General features: G+C 38.3%; 1 protein-coding gene across 1 annotated transcript in view; it reads right to left on the reverse strand.

Moving 5' to 3' along the window:
- Ak9 (adenylate kinase 9) overlaps positions 1-13,950 on the reverse strand; it is a 127,348-nt gene that overhangs the window by 2,273 nt on the left and 111,125 nt on the right. The window contains exons 32-39 of the mRNA XM_048787325.1: positions 12,746-12,959; positions 10,635-10,836; positions 7,953-8,099; positions 7,622-7,842; positions 4,831-5,027; positions 2,710-2,879; positions 2,198-2,296; positions 309-411 (exon numbers count right to left, since the gene is read on the reverse strand). Coding sequence (XP_048643282.1) covers positions 309-411; positions 2,198-2,296; positions 2,710-2,879; positions 4,831-5,027; positions 7,622-7,842; positions 7,953-8,099; positions 10,635-10,836; positions 12,746-12,959 — 1,353 coding nt within the window. The remainder of the gene's footprint in view (positions 1-308; positions 412-2,197; positions 2,297-2,709; positions 2,880-4,830; positions 5,028-7,621; positions 7,843-7,952; positions 8,100-10,634; positions 10,837-12,745; positions 12,960-13,950) is intronic.

Raw genomic sequence — 13,950 nt, forward strand, 5'->3', positions numbered from 1 at the left:
AAAAAAAAAAAAAAAAAAAAAAAAAAAAAGAAAGAAAGAAATAAGGAAAAAGAAACCAAACAACTATAAGTCAAATTTAAGTAAATTTATATGATCTACTCTTTCTTCACTCTAGTGCAGATATTTAGGAATTGGCTGTGGAAGTAGGGGCTTTTCACACATTTTACCCTTAAGTACATTAATAGTGGATTTTTAACTTAAATTAATAAAACTCTGTCTTGAACTTCAATGCTCCCAAAATAAAAATTGAAAAGAATAGACCATTGTATTTTTCTAATGTGTATCACAGAAAAATCATGTAACAAAACCTGTTCCAGATAGCCAGGCAAAGGGAGACTAGTAAGGTTTATTGGTTCCTTTAATGGAGGTAGTTTGTGTGGAAGCTTCTGATCCCAGTATTTCAGTGGAAACCTAAAAACACAAAATTCATTAAATGGATGCTCATAAATATATTCATTCTGCACATTCAGAAATATAGATGTATACTTCATTTGGGATCCCAGCCCTGTTCACCTTGTCTTATTTTTCGCAGCAACTATATAAAACTTTCTTTATTCTCCTCTAGTTTGATTTCCTAAGTACCTCCTTCTATCCCTCAGGCAGATGCCATGTGATATACAGGAAGGAAGCCATCTGGATGGAAGCCATCCTCCATCGGCTGCTCAAGCAAAGCCACACATATGGTCCTCTTTCCTGGCAGACCTCCTATCTAAGACCAGTCCCTGGCCACACTTGGTTCCCCACTGCATCCTCTCCCCCCATGTATCTTACTATGGCAGTTTCTCTCTCCTTCTTTATTGAATTCCCATATATCTGCATTTAAATACACTCATAATTTCTTTATTAAAGAAAATCCAGCTTCACTCCTTCAGTCCTTTATACTGCTCCCAGCACCAACAGCTATTTTCTTACTACGGTTGAAACAATGAGTCTTCCTAGAGATCACAAACTAAAAGAGTTCTAGCTACAGAAGTGATGGGATCTACATGGCATTTTATTTAAAAATTCGAAGCAGTCATGAATGTTTAATAATCATAAAGTTTAAAGAAAATTCATTTCCAACTTCTGTGGAAACAAGAACTATCTGGTAGTACATGAGCAACTGCTGTCCCCTTTAGCCAGGGGCTGTGGGGTCCAGTTTTCTGCCCTTCCCACCACTTGCCACTTGTCCTCTTTCATAAGCAACCGGCTTCCCTTTGCTCCTTTTCCTCCTGTCTGCTGAGGACATCTGTGTTTGTAATCTCTGAACTACAGGAGGTCCTAATCCTCTCATCTCTCTTCCACTCCACTCCTCATCTCACTCTAATCAACATTATTCCCAAGATCACCAGTGGCCTGGGATGACCAGAATCTCACAGGCATTTCAGTCCTTTTATAACTTGACCTCCCAGCAGCATTTAAACCTGTTGGCCATTCCCTCCCACAGACTTTCTGTCTTTCCCTCCACCTCCTATCCTGCTCTCCTTTCATCTCTCTGCGGTTCTTTTTATGGGGTTCTTCTTTTTCAGTCTCCCATGTAAATTCTTCTGACACTGCTATGTGGGTGTTTAGCAGAGTGTGGTCCCAAGCCTGCTGAGGCTATATCATAGTATTTTGGACAGGACTACACTATCGGCCTCCTAACTGGTATTCCTGCCTCTAACACAAACTCAACACTCCATAGTGGTCTCCCTCTGGAACAAATCTGATTCTAACACTGACCTACCTTAATACCAGACAGTATATTTATACTCTCCTTAGGGTCAAGTCCAAGAGCTGTATGGTGGTTTTATTTACCCTCTGCACTCTGGCTCTGCTCACCTCCTCCAGCCTTACTTCTGTCTCTCTCCCTCTCCACATCACATGCAGCCATGCTGAATTTCTGCAGTTGCCTGATCCCCAGGGCCAGATTGGTTGTAGGTCCCTCTGCTTGGAACTTGTCCTTTTGTCCCTTTATCTAGCCCATTCTCAGTCCTCATTTAAACAATTCAGTTGTGCCTTTGGGCTTCCTGTTTCGATCCCAGAACTCCAGGTGCTTCCCACCCTTGGGCCCCATCACAGGCTGTTGTTATCAGGTACTTGAAGTCTATTTTACCAGAAGCCTCAGGATTTGGGACAGCAAGGTTAGTTCTTGTTCTCTACTCCTCCATTTCCCAGCACGGTGCATGGAACACAGAAAATATTCAGTGAATATTTATGACTTAGTAAATAATCTCACCTCAGGAATTTATCAAGTTTTTCTTTACTCTCACAAATATATATACGATCACGGTATTCTACAGCATAATTAATATTACCAGGTACGAGGGCTTCATATCTGAAAGATCAAAACCAAAGCAAAATAAAAAACACCCTTCTGTGTAAACAAAATGTCAATGTTTTCTTTTTCTACTTATGCATCCCAAAGAAGAAACAGAACATTTTCCCAATTAAAAAGTAGCAGCCATTCTGGGGATTGAATTTAGGGGCACTCAGCCACTGAGCCACATTCCCAGCCCTAATTTGTTTTTTAATTTAGAGACAGGGTCTCATTGAGTTGCTTAGTGCCTCGTTTTTGCAGAGGCTGGCTTTGAACTCATGATCCTCCTGCCTCAGCCTCCTGAGCCACTGGGATTACAGGCGTGCGACACGGCACCAGCCTGATTTTTTGATCAAAACTTTAAGATTGCTAAGAAGTACTCATTCTGAATAGGGGCATCTTTCTATACTTCTCTGAGGGTGAGAACTTGCCTTTGTTTTCCATCCTGATAGGTCACCGGACAGTAGCCCTGGAGTTCTGCACACTTGGGGAATCGACTCTTCAGCTCTGACAGCGTCAGCCTTTTGGGAATCCTGTCAGCAGGTGGGAGTGGATGAGGTGCCAAGGGAGTCACGTACAATTCTGGGTTCTCCAAAAATTTCTATTAAAAAAGGATTACAGAAGCAAGACCATTTAAAACAGCTACAGTATACCTGTAAAAAATCCATGGAGGCTGTCCTGTTCTTTTCAGTTGCAATGTTGTGCCCTTCAAATCACCTGAGAGTTGTTCTCCACACTATAATAACTTTTCCAGTAGGAAGTTCCATATGGTAATCTCCCAAATGATCATGTCTCTCCTCACCTCATTCATTCATATAAAAATGAATTGTTGAGCTTCAACTATGTGACAGGCAGTGTGAATCACCTGCTGGCCGGTCTTCCTGTCCTGCAGTGTAATTAACTAGTTGAGTAATGCCCTTCGGAAGGTGAATTAACTTCTCTAGAGTCAGTTACTCTGTAAAATGGACAGGGTAGGCCAGATACATGATCTCTAATGTCACTTCTACTTTTTAAGTTTTGGGAATACTATTTAAAAAGAGGAAAGAAATGAATATCTCAACAAAGAAATAACAATAATTCTACTTCTTCAGAGGAAAATAAAATGTTCAGAGACATCTGATCAGTTTTCATTATTGCCTTCAACTACCAACCATTTTATATCATCAAATTATGGATATTATAATTCCAGAACAAAACCTCATTTTGTTCCATTAAACAAAAGTACAGTCAGGCATGGTGGCACGTGCCTATAATCCTGGCTACTTGAGAGGCTGAGGCAGGAGATCACAAGGTGGAGACCAGTCTGGGCAACTTATCCCCCAATAAAAACTAAAAAAGGGTGGGGATGTAGTTTGGTGATAGAGCATGCCTGACCTCAATCTCCAGTGCTATAAAAACAAACAAAAAACACACCCAGAAGTACAGTTGACCTTCCATATCCATGGACATAAACAGCTGGTCCTCTCTATCAGCCGGGCCTAAATCCTTGGGTTCAACCAACCAGGGATAAAAAATACTCAGGAAAGAAACATTGGTTCTATAGTGAACATGTACAGACTTTCCCTGTCATTATTCTCTAAACAAAACAGAACAACAACTAGTTATGTGGCATTTACATTGTATTAGGTATTATGAATAATCTAGAGATGACATAAAGCATATGGGAAGGTGTGTGTAGGTTATATGCAATACTATGCCATTTTGTATAAGGGACTTGACTTTCATGGATTTTTGTATCTTTGTTTGGAGGTGTACTGGAACCAATCTCTACTGAAGGAAAACTGTATGAAGTATGTGGGAGTACAGAAAAAATTTTAAGGGTTGGGAACATAGCTCAGTGGTAAGTATTCTTCAAGCATACATGAGGCCCTGGGTTTGATCCCAGTACTGCTAAAACAAAAACAAAACAAAGAACCACATACACTTTTTTAAAAGTACAGTACATAGTAGTACATAGTAGACATATGTCACCTGTTGTTTCATTTCTATTGACTTTTTTTGGTCCTTGGGAGTTAACCCAGGCTCACTTTTGCACTGAGCTATATCCCCAGTCCTTTTTATTTTCTATTTTGAGACAGGATCTCATCAATTTTCTTAGAGTCTTGCTAAGTTGCTGGGGTTGGCCTCAAACTTGCAATCCTCCTTAGTTGCTGGGAGCACAGGTGTGTACCACCGCACCAAGCCTCTATTGACTCTTTTCTTTACTTTGCAGCCTTTGGAGATGAATCTCCTGGATGCCCACCTATGAGTTGAGCCCTCTATGCTCAGCACCCTCTATATTGGTGAGGCTAATCATCTGCTCTCCCTATCTGATAGCTGGCTAAGGCCAAGGGCCCATCACTGCCCCAGGGCTTCTGCTATTTCAAAATATGTCCTGAGATTTGCTCTCAGGACTGATCACTGGTTTCAGAGACACAGATTCCAATAATGGGGCTTCTGGTCCCAAGTTTCTGGGGGTTTCCAGGAGTGGCCACCCCTTGCTCTTTGATGAATTCCAAGATAAGGTACTTTCTATCCTTGGTAAGTATTTGGATTTAGGAAAAAAAACTTACATTTAGTTTTTCCTGGGAACTCATTTTATAATAGTGACCTCTGAACTCTGCTGCAAATTCCAAGGAGTCAGTTACAGAGCAGTCACATAATTCATATGATTCTGCCAGGCTGACAGGGCAGAACTGTCCAAATTCTCCCAGGCGAGAAATCAGTTCTTGAGGTGTGATACACAACTTGTTGATGAGGGCAGCTTTCCCTATTATTAATACATTAACTATTATTATTATTATTATATATTTTCATATGAAACAAAGATTTTTTTAAAAAATAAAATAATTTCAATTACACAGCACTATACAAAAATACCACACATTTAAAAATTCCAAATGATAAAGTAAAAAGTCAAAGTTACTATTCATACCTCCAACATCTCAAACTAACACCCTTCCTGAGAGGTAATCATTGTTAGTTTTATATCCTTTTAGTCTTTTTTCTATATATTTGCATATATGCATATTTTTGCATCTAGTGTGCTTATGTCACTGTGCCCTAAAATATTATTCTGCAACTTGTTTTTATTAGTTAGTCATGGTCTTTGATATCTTTCTATATTGGTTTATATGATTTACCTAATTTTTTGAATTGATACACAGTACTTCACTATATAAATATACATATAGTTTACTTAACTATTTATCTATTGATAAGTGTTCTGTTTTAGTTTTTAGCTATTATAAACTATATATTATCAATAATATTTATATAAGCCTACATAATTATTTATGTGTGTAAAAACTGGAATGTGTGTGTATGGGTATATATATGTAAATGTATGTGTGTATATATAAATATATATATATATTTGCTATATATTTAAAAAATTTCTATGGGATAGAGTTCAGGAAATGCAAATAGGTTGTTGACATGATATTACTGACACTAATTTCTCATTGTGTCCAGATGCCACCCTAGGGAAGAGAAGAAACATATATCCAAAAGGGATTGGGTTTACCCTAAAGAGGATGTTTTAGAAAGAAAGAGTCTTGTTTTGAGCAACTAATAAAAAAATTAAAAAAAGAAAAAAGAAAGAGTCTAAGGTCCTTTAATGAATAAGTTTAAGAGTTTTCTTCCATTAGAGCAGGGACTCCAAAGCAATATGAGATGTTACAGAAAATTAAATTGTTTTTTTATACATCTTAGTTAAATGAGTGAATTTGATGCCAATATATTTTAAAGTAGTCCTTTTATTCATTAAAAAGGATGAAATCCGGGCTGGGGATGTGGCTCAAGCGGTAGCGTGCTCGCCTGGCATGCGTGCAGTCCAGGTTCTATCCTCAGCACCACATACAAACAAAGATGTTGTGTCCGCCGAAAACTAAAAAAAATAAATATTAAAATTCTCTAAAAATAAAATAAAAAATATTTTTAAAAAAGGATGAAATCCTGTCATTTGCAGCAAAATTATGGAGCTAGAGGACACTATGTCAAGTGAAATAAGCCAGACATGTAAAGATAAATATCACATATTAATCTTAGAAAAGAAGAATAGAACAGTGATTACTAGAGGCTAGGAAGAGGAGGATGTAAGGGAGACAGAGGGTACCAAAATAGAGTTAGAGTGGAGGAATAAGCTGTAGTGTTCTACAGCATAGCAGGGTGACTTACGTTTACAACTTAACATAATTTATGAAGAACTGGAAGAGAGGAGTTTGAAGGCATCAAACACAGAGAAATGATAAGGAGATGTGTTATGGTTTAGGTGTGAGGTGTTCCCCCAAGCTCCTGTTAATGCAGAAATATTCAGAGGTAACATGATTGAATTATGAGACCTGTGACCTGACCAGTCCATGTGGTCTGAATGGACTGACTGGGTGGTAACTGTGGGCAAGTGCGGTGCAGCTGGAGGAGGTGGGTCACTGGGGACCTTCCCTGGAAGGGTTGTTCTTCTTGAGGCCCCTTCTCTCTGTCTCTCTCTTTCCTGACCCTGACCCTGACCTGAGTAGAGAGTTTTCCTCTGCTGGGCTCTTCCCTCATCATGTGCTGCCTCACTTTGGCCCAGAGTAATGGAGTCAGTCATCTATGGACTGAGGCCTCTGACACCATGAGCCCCAAATAAACTTTTCCTCCTGTAAGTTGTTCTTGTTCAGTGCTTCGGTTACAGTGATGCAAAAGCTAACTAAAAAAGGGCTGAAATCTAAATGATCCCATTTGACCATTACACATGTGTACCTGTACTGATTATCACACTGTACCCCCCAAATATTATTATTATGTGTCAAGTAAGAAGAAAAAATAAATTAACAAGTGATAGTTTGAGTAGCAGCAGTCATTTTTTAGAAAAAAAAAATAGATATCCCCACATATTTTAGTCCACTTGGGCCACTTACCAAATGCCTTAGACTGGATAACTGATAAACAACAGGAATTTATTGCTCATAGTTCCAGGTGGGGAAGTTCAAGATCAAGGTGCCAGAAGACTTGGCATCTGGCACTTTCTTGCTGCATCCTCACATAGAAGAAGGGGTAAAGAGTTTCCCTCAAGCCTTCATAATAAGGGCAGTAATCCCATTCATGAGGACAGAGACCTAGAGACCTCATGACCTAATCCCTTCTTAAAGTCCCCACCTCCTAAATCTATTGCATTGGGGATTGAATTTCAACATATGAATTTCTGAAGGACATAAAATCTCAGACCATAGCACCACAACAATTGAATAGTACTATATACTTAAAATACTGCTTAGGATTGTTGGGACAAATGTTCAAATTTAATAAATTGTGGTAATATGGGTCAGATATGTTTAAACTTTATATTCATACTTTATTTTACATTTTAAAATATTTTCTTACCTTCTCGTATTCTTTCCAGGTATGTCTGCATGTGTTTGTTTATCATGTAAATTTTCTTAGTGACTTCATTCCACACCCACCACTTACTGTGAAGTCCATCAATCACATACCAGTTCTGATGCTGTTCTTGATAATATTGCCTAATCTCACCAATATTTTTACGGTACTTTGCATTCTTGATAGCTATAATCTGAGCACTGTTGTGCAATGGATAAGGCAAACTAATAGAGAAACAGAGAAGGAATGGAAAAAGCTGTTAAAAACATAACTTTTTTCCTCTCAGTGACTAAAATTCATTTCTTTGTCATTGTTTTTAAATCATGTACATTACTTTTGTTCACTTTTTTTTTCCAGGAACAATCTTTTGAAGATCTCCTTGGAAGGCACATCCAACTCAAAGATGATCATGGGAATGATGGAGTTGGTTTCCAAGAGATTCATCTGATATGCAGTTACAGGGTACCCATCGATGACAACGCTTAACACAGAGAAACATGAAAATAAAAATTCTGCATTTCTTTTTTCTTGTGCTGCCTTCCAGAACAAGTCCATCTTTTCAGGACTGACCCTAGGCTTTTCCTTATGTAACTCAGTTTATCTAGGTATTTGACAATAATGTCTTAGACCAGAATGTTAGCATAGGAGAGAGAAAGAAGTGGTTTAATTTGAGATGATAAGCAGAAATATATACAATGTACTCATTGACTGGATGAAGCAGAGAGGGGAAAGGAATATATGGAGGATGAAATTTTAGCTTTCTTAAGCAACATAGAAATAATATGGTATAATTTAGTAATAGGAATGGGTGAAGGTGATATCAGAATTTGCATTTATAAGTGTCTATGTTTAAAACAACAGATCAACTTGTGAAATACATTCAGAATTTAAAAGGCATTCGAATGAGTCAAAAATGAGAAAATAAGTATTTTGGATACTTAGTCTCAAACTTAAAATACACGTATTTGGGAGTGATGAACTCTGATAGCTCCCCAGTTTAGACAGACAAGGGAGCCAGTTTATCCTCTTGTGCTTTATCTTCTTCATTTCTATACCCTAAACCTCAGTCAGCCCAGGAGCCAGGAGGTGGGCAGTACACACAGGGACACAGCTGGGAAGGCAGAGGTAGGAAAGAGGTCTGTATGCAGACACTTAGCATTGCAGAACTAGGTTTTGGCAGAATTTAAGAGAAAACAGAATATTTTAAACACAGTGCTCCAGTTGTGCTATTAGTGTAAGCATGAGCAGCAGAAAGAACATAGACAGACCCAGATTTGAAACCTGGTTTAAGCTCTCTGAGCTTCAGTTTTTAGTAAAACAGAGGAAATGATATTCAACCTTTTAAAAGAGCAGGTATGTACTAGAATAGAACCTGGCATATATTAGATGCTCAGTAAATAGATGTTCTGGGAGGAGAGAGACACTTTTTTTGTGTGGTTATTCTGTGAGGAGGCTGTGATACAGAAAGGGAGATGCAGAGTTGGTAAGAGGAGCCTGATGATATCTGGGTAGGAATCATTCCGTCAGGATTCATCATGCGTGCCTCTGAACAGAAAGGCTGAAGGGAATTTGTTAGTCCAACAGTCTTGAGATAATGGAATGATTTTCATTATCAAACTGAGAGGAATAAAACTGTCCATAAATTATGTGAGGAGTGACTTTCTAAGTTAGGCAGCTCTGTCATCTGTCAGGGCCTATCTAGCCTTAGTCACAGAATGTGCTCCCCCAGAGCTTTCAAGAGAAAGTCTAGAAAGTCTAGGCGTCATGGTAAACAGCATGTAAATGAACAAGACTGGGCTACTATGAGAGAAAAGGTTGCTTTTTGTTTTTAGAGAATATCTCGACTTCTTTGTCCTATGAAGGCCACCTGAGTGACCTTCAGGATTAGGGAAATCCAGGGTGAATGAGCAGCCTTTGTCCTGGGATTGAGGTGAAATAAAACCTTTGTGACTCAACCAGAGTTGCCCTTACCAAAGTCCCTTCTATGCAAAGCTGAACAAAAGGGAGGAGGTAACTCAACTGGACCTGTTCCTTCTTATCCCAAAGGGTGTGCTCTGGGAGAAAAGTGTGGCACTCCAGAATATGCTCCCCCATAACTGAAATCAGAACTGTTCAAAGTCTTGACCAGGACCATTGGCAAGGAAGGGCCAAGAGGCTTAGAACACACAATAACCAGGTCAGTGACCTAGGCTCAAGGACGGGGCCTTAGGCTTCTGGAGTAGAGTTTTTACTCCCTGGGTGTGGCAGTGACTATGCTGGAGGAAAGTGGGCCAGCACAGGAGAGTAAACTAAACACACAGCTAAGCACGTAGCTCTCTTGTCCAGACACAGCATTAAGTGAGGCACACTGCTGCCTGGGTAGGCAGCGGGTCAGACAGAACTAAAAATAATTAAGCTTTGAAAATTTGACATCTTGTTCAGAAATTAACCAACATTTCAGCAAAATGGAGGTTACCTTTGCTCTGGATGTAGGATTTTATTTTGGATGTCAAAGTTCTGTTGTCCTTGGGAAAACCCATTATCTTTATAAACATTTAGATTATGACATGTCACATTAAGAAGTTTAAGTGAACAAACAAATTCTTCATCTGAAGAGCTGGAACATGAAACTATCCTTTACTATTTATGGCATCAAATTCATCTTTAACCTTGTCTCGGAATCAGCACCATCTGAGACAGGGAAGGCTGCACTTCCAAAATTCCATGGGGCAGTGAGAAGCACTTTTGGGGTGTAGAAGTCACATGGGTCTCCTCTGTGGACTGTGTAAGCCTGGAGGCCTTTGTACAACTCGAAGGTTCTGCAGGGATGAAGTGGCCTGCCTGCTAATCTAGCAAGTGAACATTCAAGTTGAGTCTCACTTTGAGGGAATTTAAAATATGTAACTATATTATTGCTCCAAGTTTAAGAAGTACATTGTAACCTATATGATAGCTTTAAACTCTCTTTAAGATAAGTGCTTTTAAACTGCTAGTGAGCAATTTCTTGATGGCCCTTCCTCCCATCCTACTTTCTTACCCTGAAGTATTGCACACACTGTCCATCAGAGCAAGGTCTAAGGCTTGGATGGCCAGTTCATCAGGTGCTACCATTCCTTTATGGAGATGCCAATTTAACATCAATCCCAGCTCTGTTTCTGCATGATTGTTCAATATAGTACGCAAAGCATCTCCTATTGACAAATGTTTTAAGCCATAATCACTTGCGAGTTTTTTGGCCACTGAAAAATATGAAATATTAAACTTATTTCACTTCACACATTTATCAGTTAACCTTACTTTCAGACTCCGGTTAATGATATCAATACCCAACTAATCTTCATACTCCTCAAAGAAAATCTGAAAATTAAAATTGCCACATTTTACTGAAATAATAATTGTCAAAGATAAGTTATTCAGGTTTGTGACTGATGAAGTTGATTAACGAGTCCATGTGTCTTGGAGGATTTTCCATAACCAAACCCATCTTCTTCTAGCTGCATGAAGTAGCAAAATTTTTGAGAGCACTGCAATAATTCCTATGTATATTCTTAATATTTGGGACCATGTCCAAAATAACAATGTAATACTCCTGATTCACTGGTTGGTACCATTCTCCTATCTGCCCATCACCGTATTCCATGTTACAATCAGGATAGCATATCTTATACAACTAGGTCTCAGTTAATCCTCTAGGAAATAATTTTTTAAAAATTGTAATGGTACACCTGACATTTTTATAGTGACTTATGGCTTATGAGGCAGTTTTTGTTTTTTCCTTCTGTAGCCCTATTGGATATTTTCAACAATTTTATTGGGTAGATGGAATGGATATTGAAATTCTAATGTCCATTCTACTCATCTGATGGAATAGCTGAACAAATCAACTATCAGGGCCACCCAAAAGGAAAGCCCCTGTGAGAGCCATAGAGCAATCTCAGTTTCACCACAAATGCTGGTACCAGACCTATTTTTTTAAAGTTCTAAAAATAATTAAGCTTTAAAAATTGACATCTTATTCACAAATTAACCTCCATTTCAGCAAAATGGAGTTACGACGTTTGCTCTGGATGTGGGATTTTATTTTGGATGTCAAAGTTTTTCTGTCCTTGGGAAAACCCATTATCTTTATGAATTTTAAGAATATGACCCTTGTTGTATTAAGAAGTTTAAATGGGCAAGTGAACTTTTCATTTGAAAAGCTGGAACACATAACTATCTGTTACTATTCATGGTGACAAATTAATTTTTGACCTGTTTCTCCTCTTCAGTCAGCCTCTGAGACCTTGTAACTTTTTTCTTTGAAATATGTCCTATATCTGTACGTTCTATTCTATTCTCATTGTGGCTACTGTTCATATTTTTGCCATGTCATTTGGAAACAGTACAACCAATTAGTTTTTGGACTTACTGCCTTAAAACAGAAACAACAAACAACAAAAGCTACAGTTCAAAATTATACAAAATTCAAACACAATAGAAATGCAGCTTTTTAGCAATGATTAAGATAATGAATTTGCATTTTTTAAACTACAGATTGATATGATTTTTCTCTAAGCCATTTGGTCCTAGCTGTTTTTAAGTCAGGTTATAGTTCTGACTGCCTTCTTGCTGTAAGTTGAGTTTGTATGCCAAAAAGGCCCAATGTTGAAGGCTTGGTCCCCAGCCCATGACACTGAGGAGAGAGGTAGGGCTTTGTGGTGGTTTTAGGTGTTGGAAAGCGTATCTTCGAACAGGGTTGTGTGACCTTGGTCTCTTCCTTTCTATTTTTTGTGACCTAGCCATCAGGTGAGCAGTATTGCTCTGCTAAACACTCCCTGACATGCGGTGCTGCCTCAATATAGGCTCAAAAACAATGGGGGCCCGCTGGCCATAGACTGAAGCCTTCAAAACTGTGAGCCAGAATAAAACTTTCTTCTCTATAAATTGATTATCTCAGGTATTTTGTTACAGAAACAGAAAGCTAACATACTTTTCTGATGGTTATTGATCTATTTAGTTTTTTTTTTTTAAATCTCTTTCTGAGTCAATTTTGATGGTTTCTGAGTCAAGTGGATTCCTGGGTTACTATCTTTTGGAGTATGCTGGCACTGTGTTTCAGGAGATTTTTTCATGCTTGAGGAAAACAAAGATATATATATACAAGCTCACCTGTAGTTTTCCCAGATTTTGGAGGCCCCACAATTACAATCCTAATAGGCACAGTAAGCTTAGGTTTGGGCTGGCGTATATATTTGATTGGGTTCTTCATGAATTTATCTTTAGTTTCCTTACTAGATAAAAAGTAAATATACTGACGATGGATTACAGGATAAAGTGGATTCTCTGCATTTTCAACTGGCTTGAATATTTCTCCTTCATATAACTGCAAAACAATTGAATTTGTAAGACCTTAGCATTAATTTACACAGCATTTCTTCCAAATACATTAAAAAATTTGTAAAATAAGATGTGAGCAATTGTGGGGGTACACATCTGTAATCCCAACAACTCTCAAGTTGGAGGCCAGCCTTGACCATTTAACAAGCCCTTACTGCATAATAAAAAATAAAAGGCCCAGGGAATGTAACTTAGTGGTAGAGCACCCCTGGGTTCACCCCCCTTGAACTACAAAAAAAAAAAAAGATAAAAAGAAAGAATCTTTGTTATGGACTAAGAAAACTATAATCAGATATTAATATAAAATAACTGTAAAAAGTATAAATTATTTTATACCTGTATACAATCAATGAAATATTTTCTATCAGTTAATGAAATTATAGTTCTACTTCCTTTATATTATTTTTAGTATATATTGACTGTTTCTGCCAAGGGGTGCAGATCCATTCCTAAGTGGTGCTATGGATTTAATTGTCCCCTCTCCCCTATAATTCATATGTTGAGGCAATTAAGTTTAAGTGAGGTCACAAGGATAGGGCCCTAATCCGATAAAACTAATGTCCTTTTAGAAGGGAAAGAGACACCAGGAACACAAATCAAGGAAGCTCCATGTGTGGATACTGAGAAGGCAGCCATCTGCAAGCCAAGCAGAAAGACTTCAAGGAAACCACGCCTATCAACACCTTGATGTTGAATTTTCAGCCTCCAGAATTGTGAGAAAATACAGTTTTGTCATTTAAGACGTCCTGTCTGTGGTGATTTGTCATGGCAGCCAGAGCAGACTAATACAAGTGGGTTCCTGGGTTATTATCTTTTGGAGTATGCTGGCAAGGCAAATTCCATTAGGTTCTCTTCCCCATATTTGGTACAGATGAAATCCTTCACACATAAACATTAACATCAGTCATGAAAGGGAAAAATCTCTATGAAAGGCAGCCTAATCTGAGTATGGAATGGAGTGGGAAGAGTAGTCCTAT

This window comes from Marmota marmota, unplaced genomic scaffold (assembly GCF_001458135.2).
Source record: "Marmota marmota marmota unplaced genomic scaffold, marMar, whole genome shotgun sequence".
NCBI classification, from domain to species: domain Eukaryota; kingdom Metazoa; phylum Chordata; class Mammalia; order Rodentia; family Sciuridae; genus Marmota; species Marmota marmota.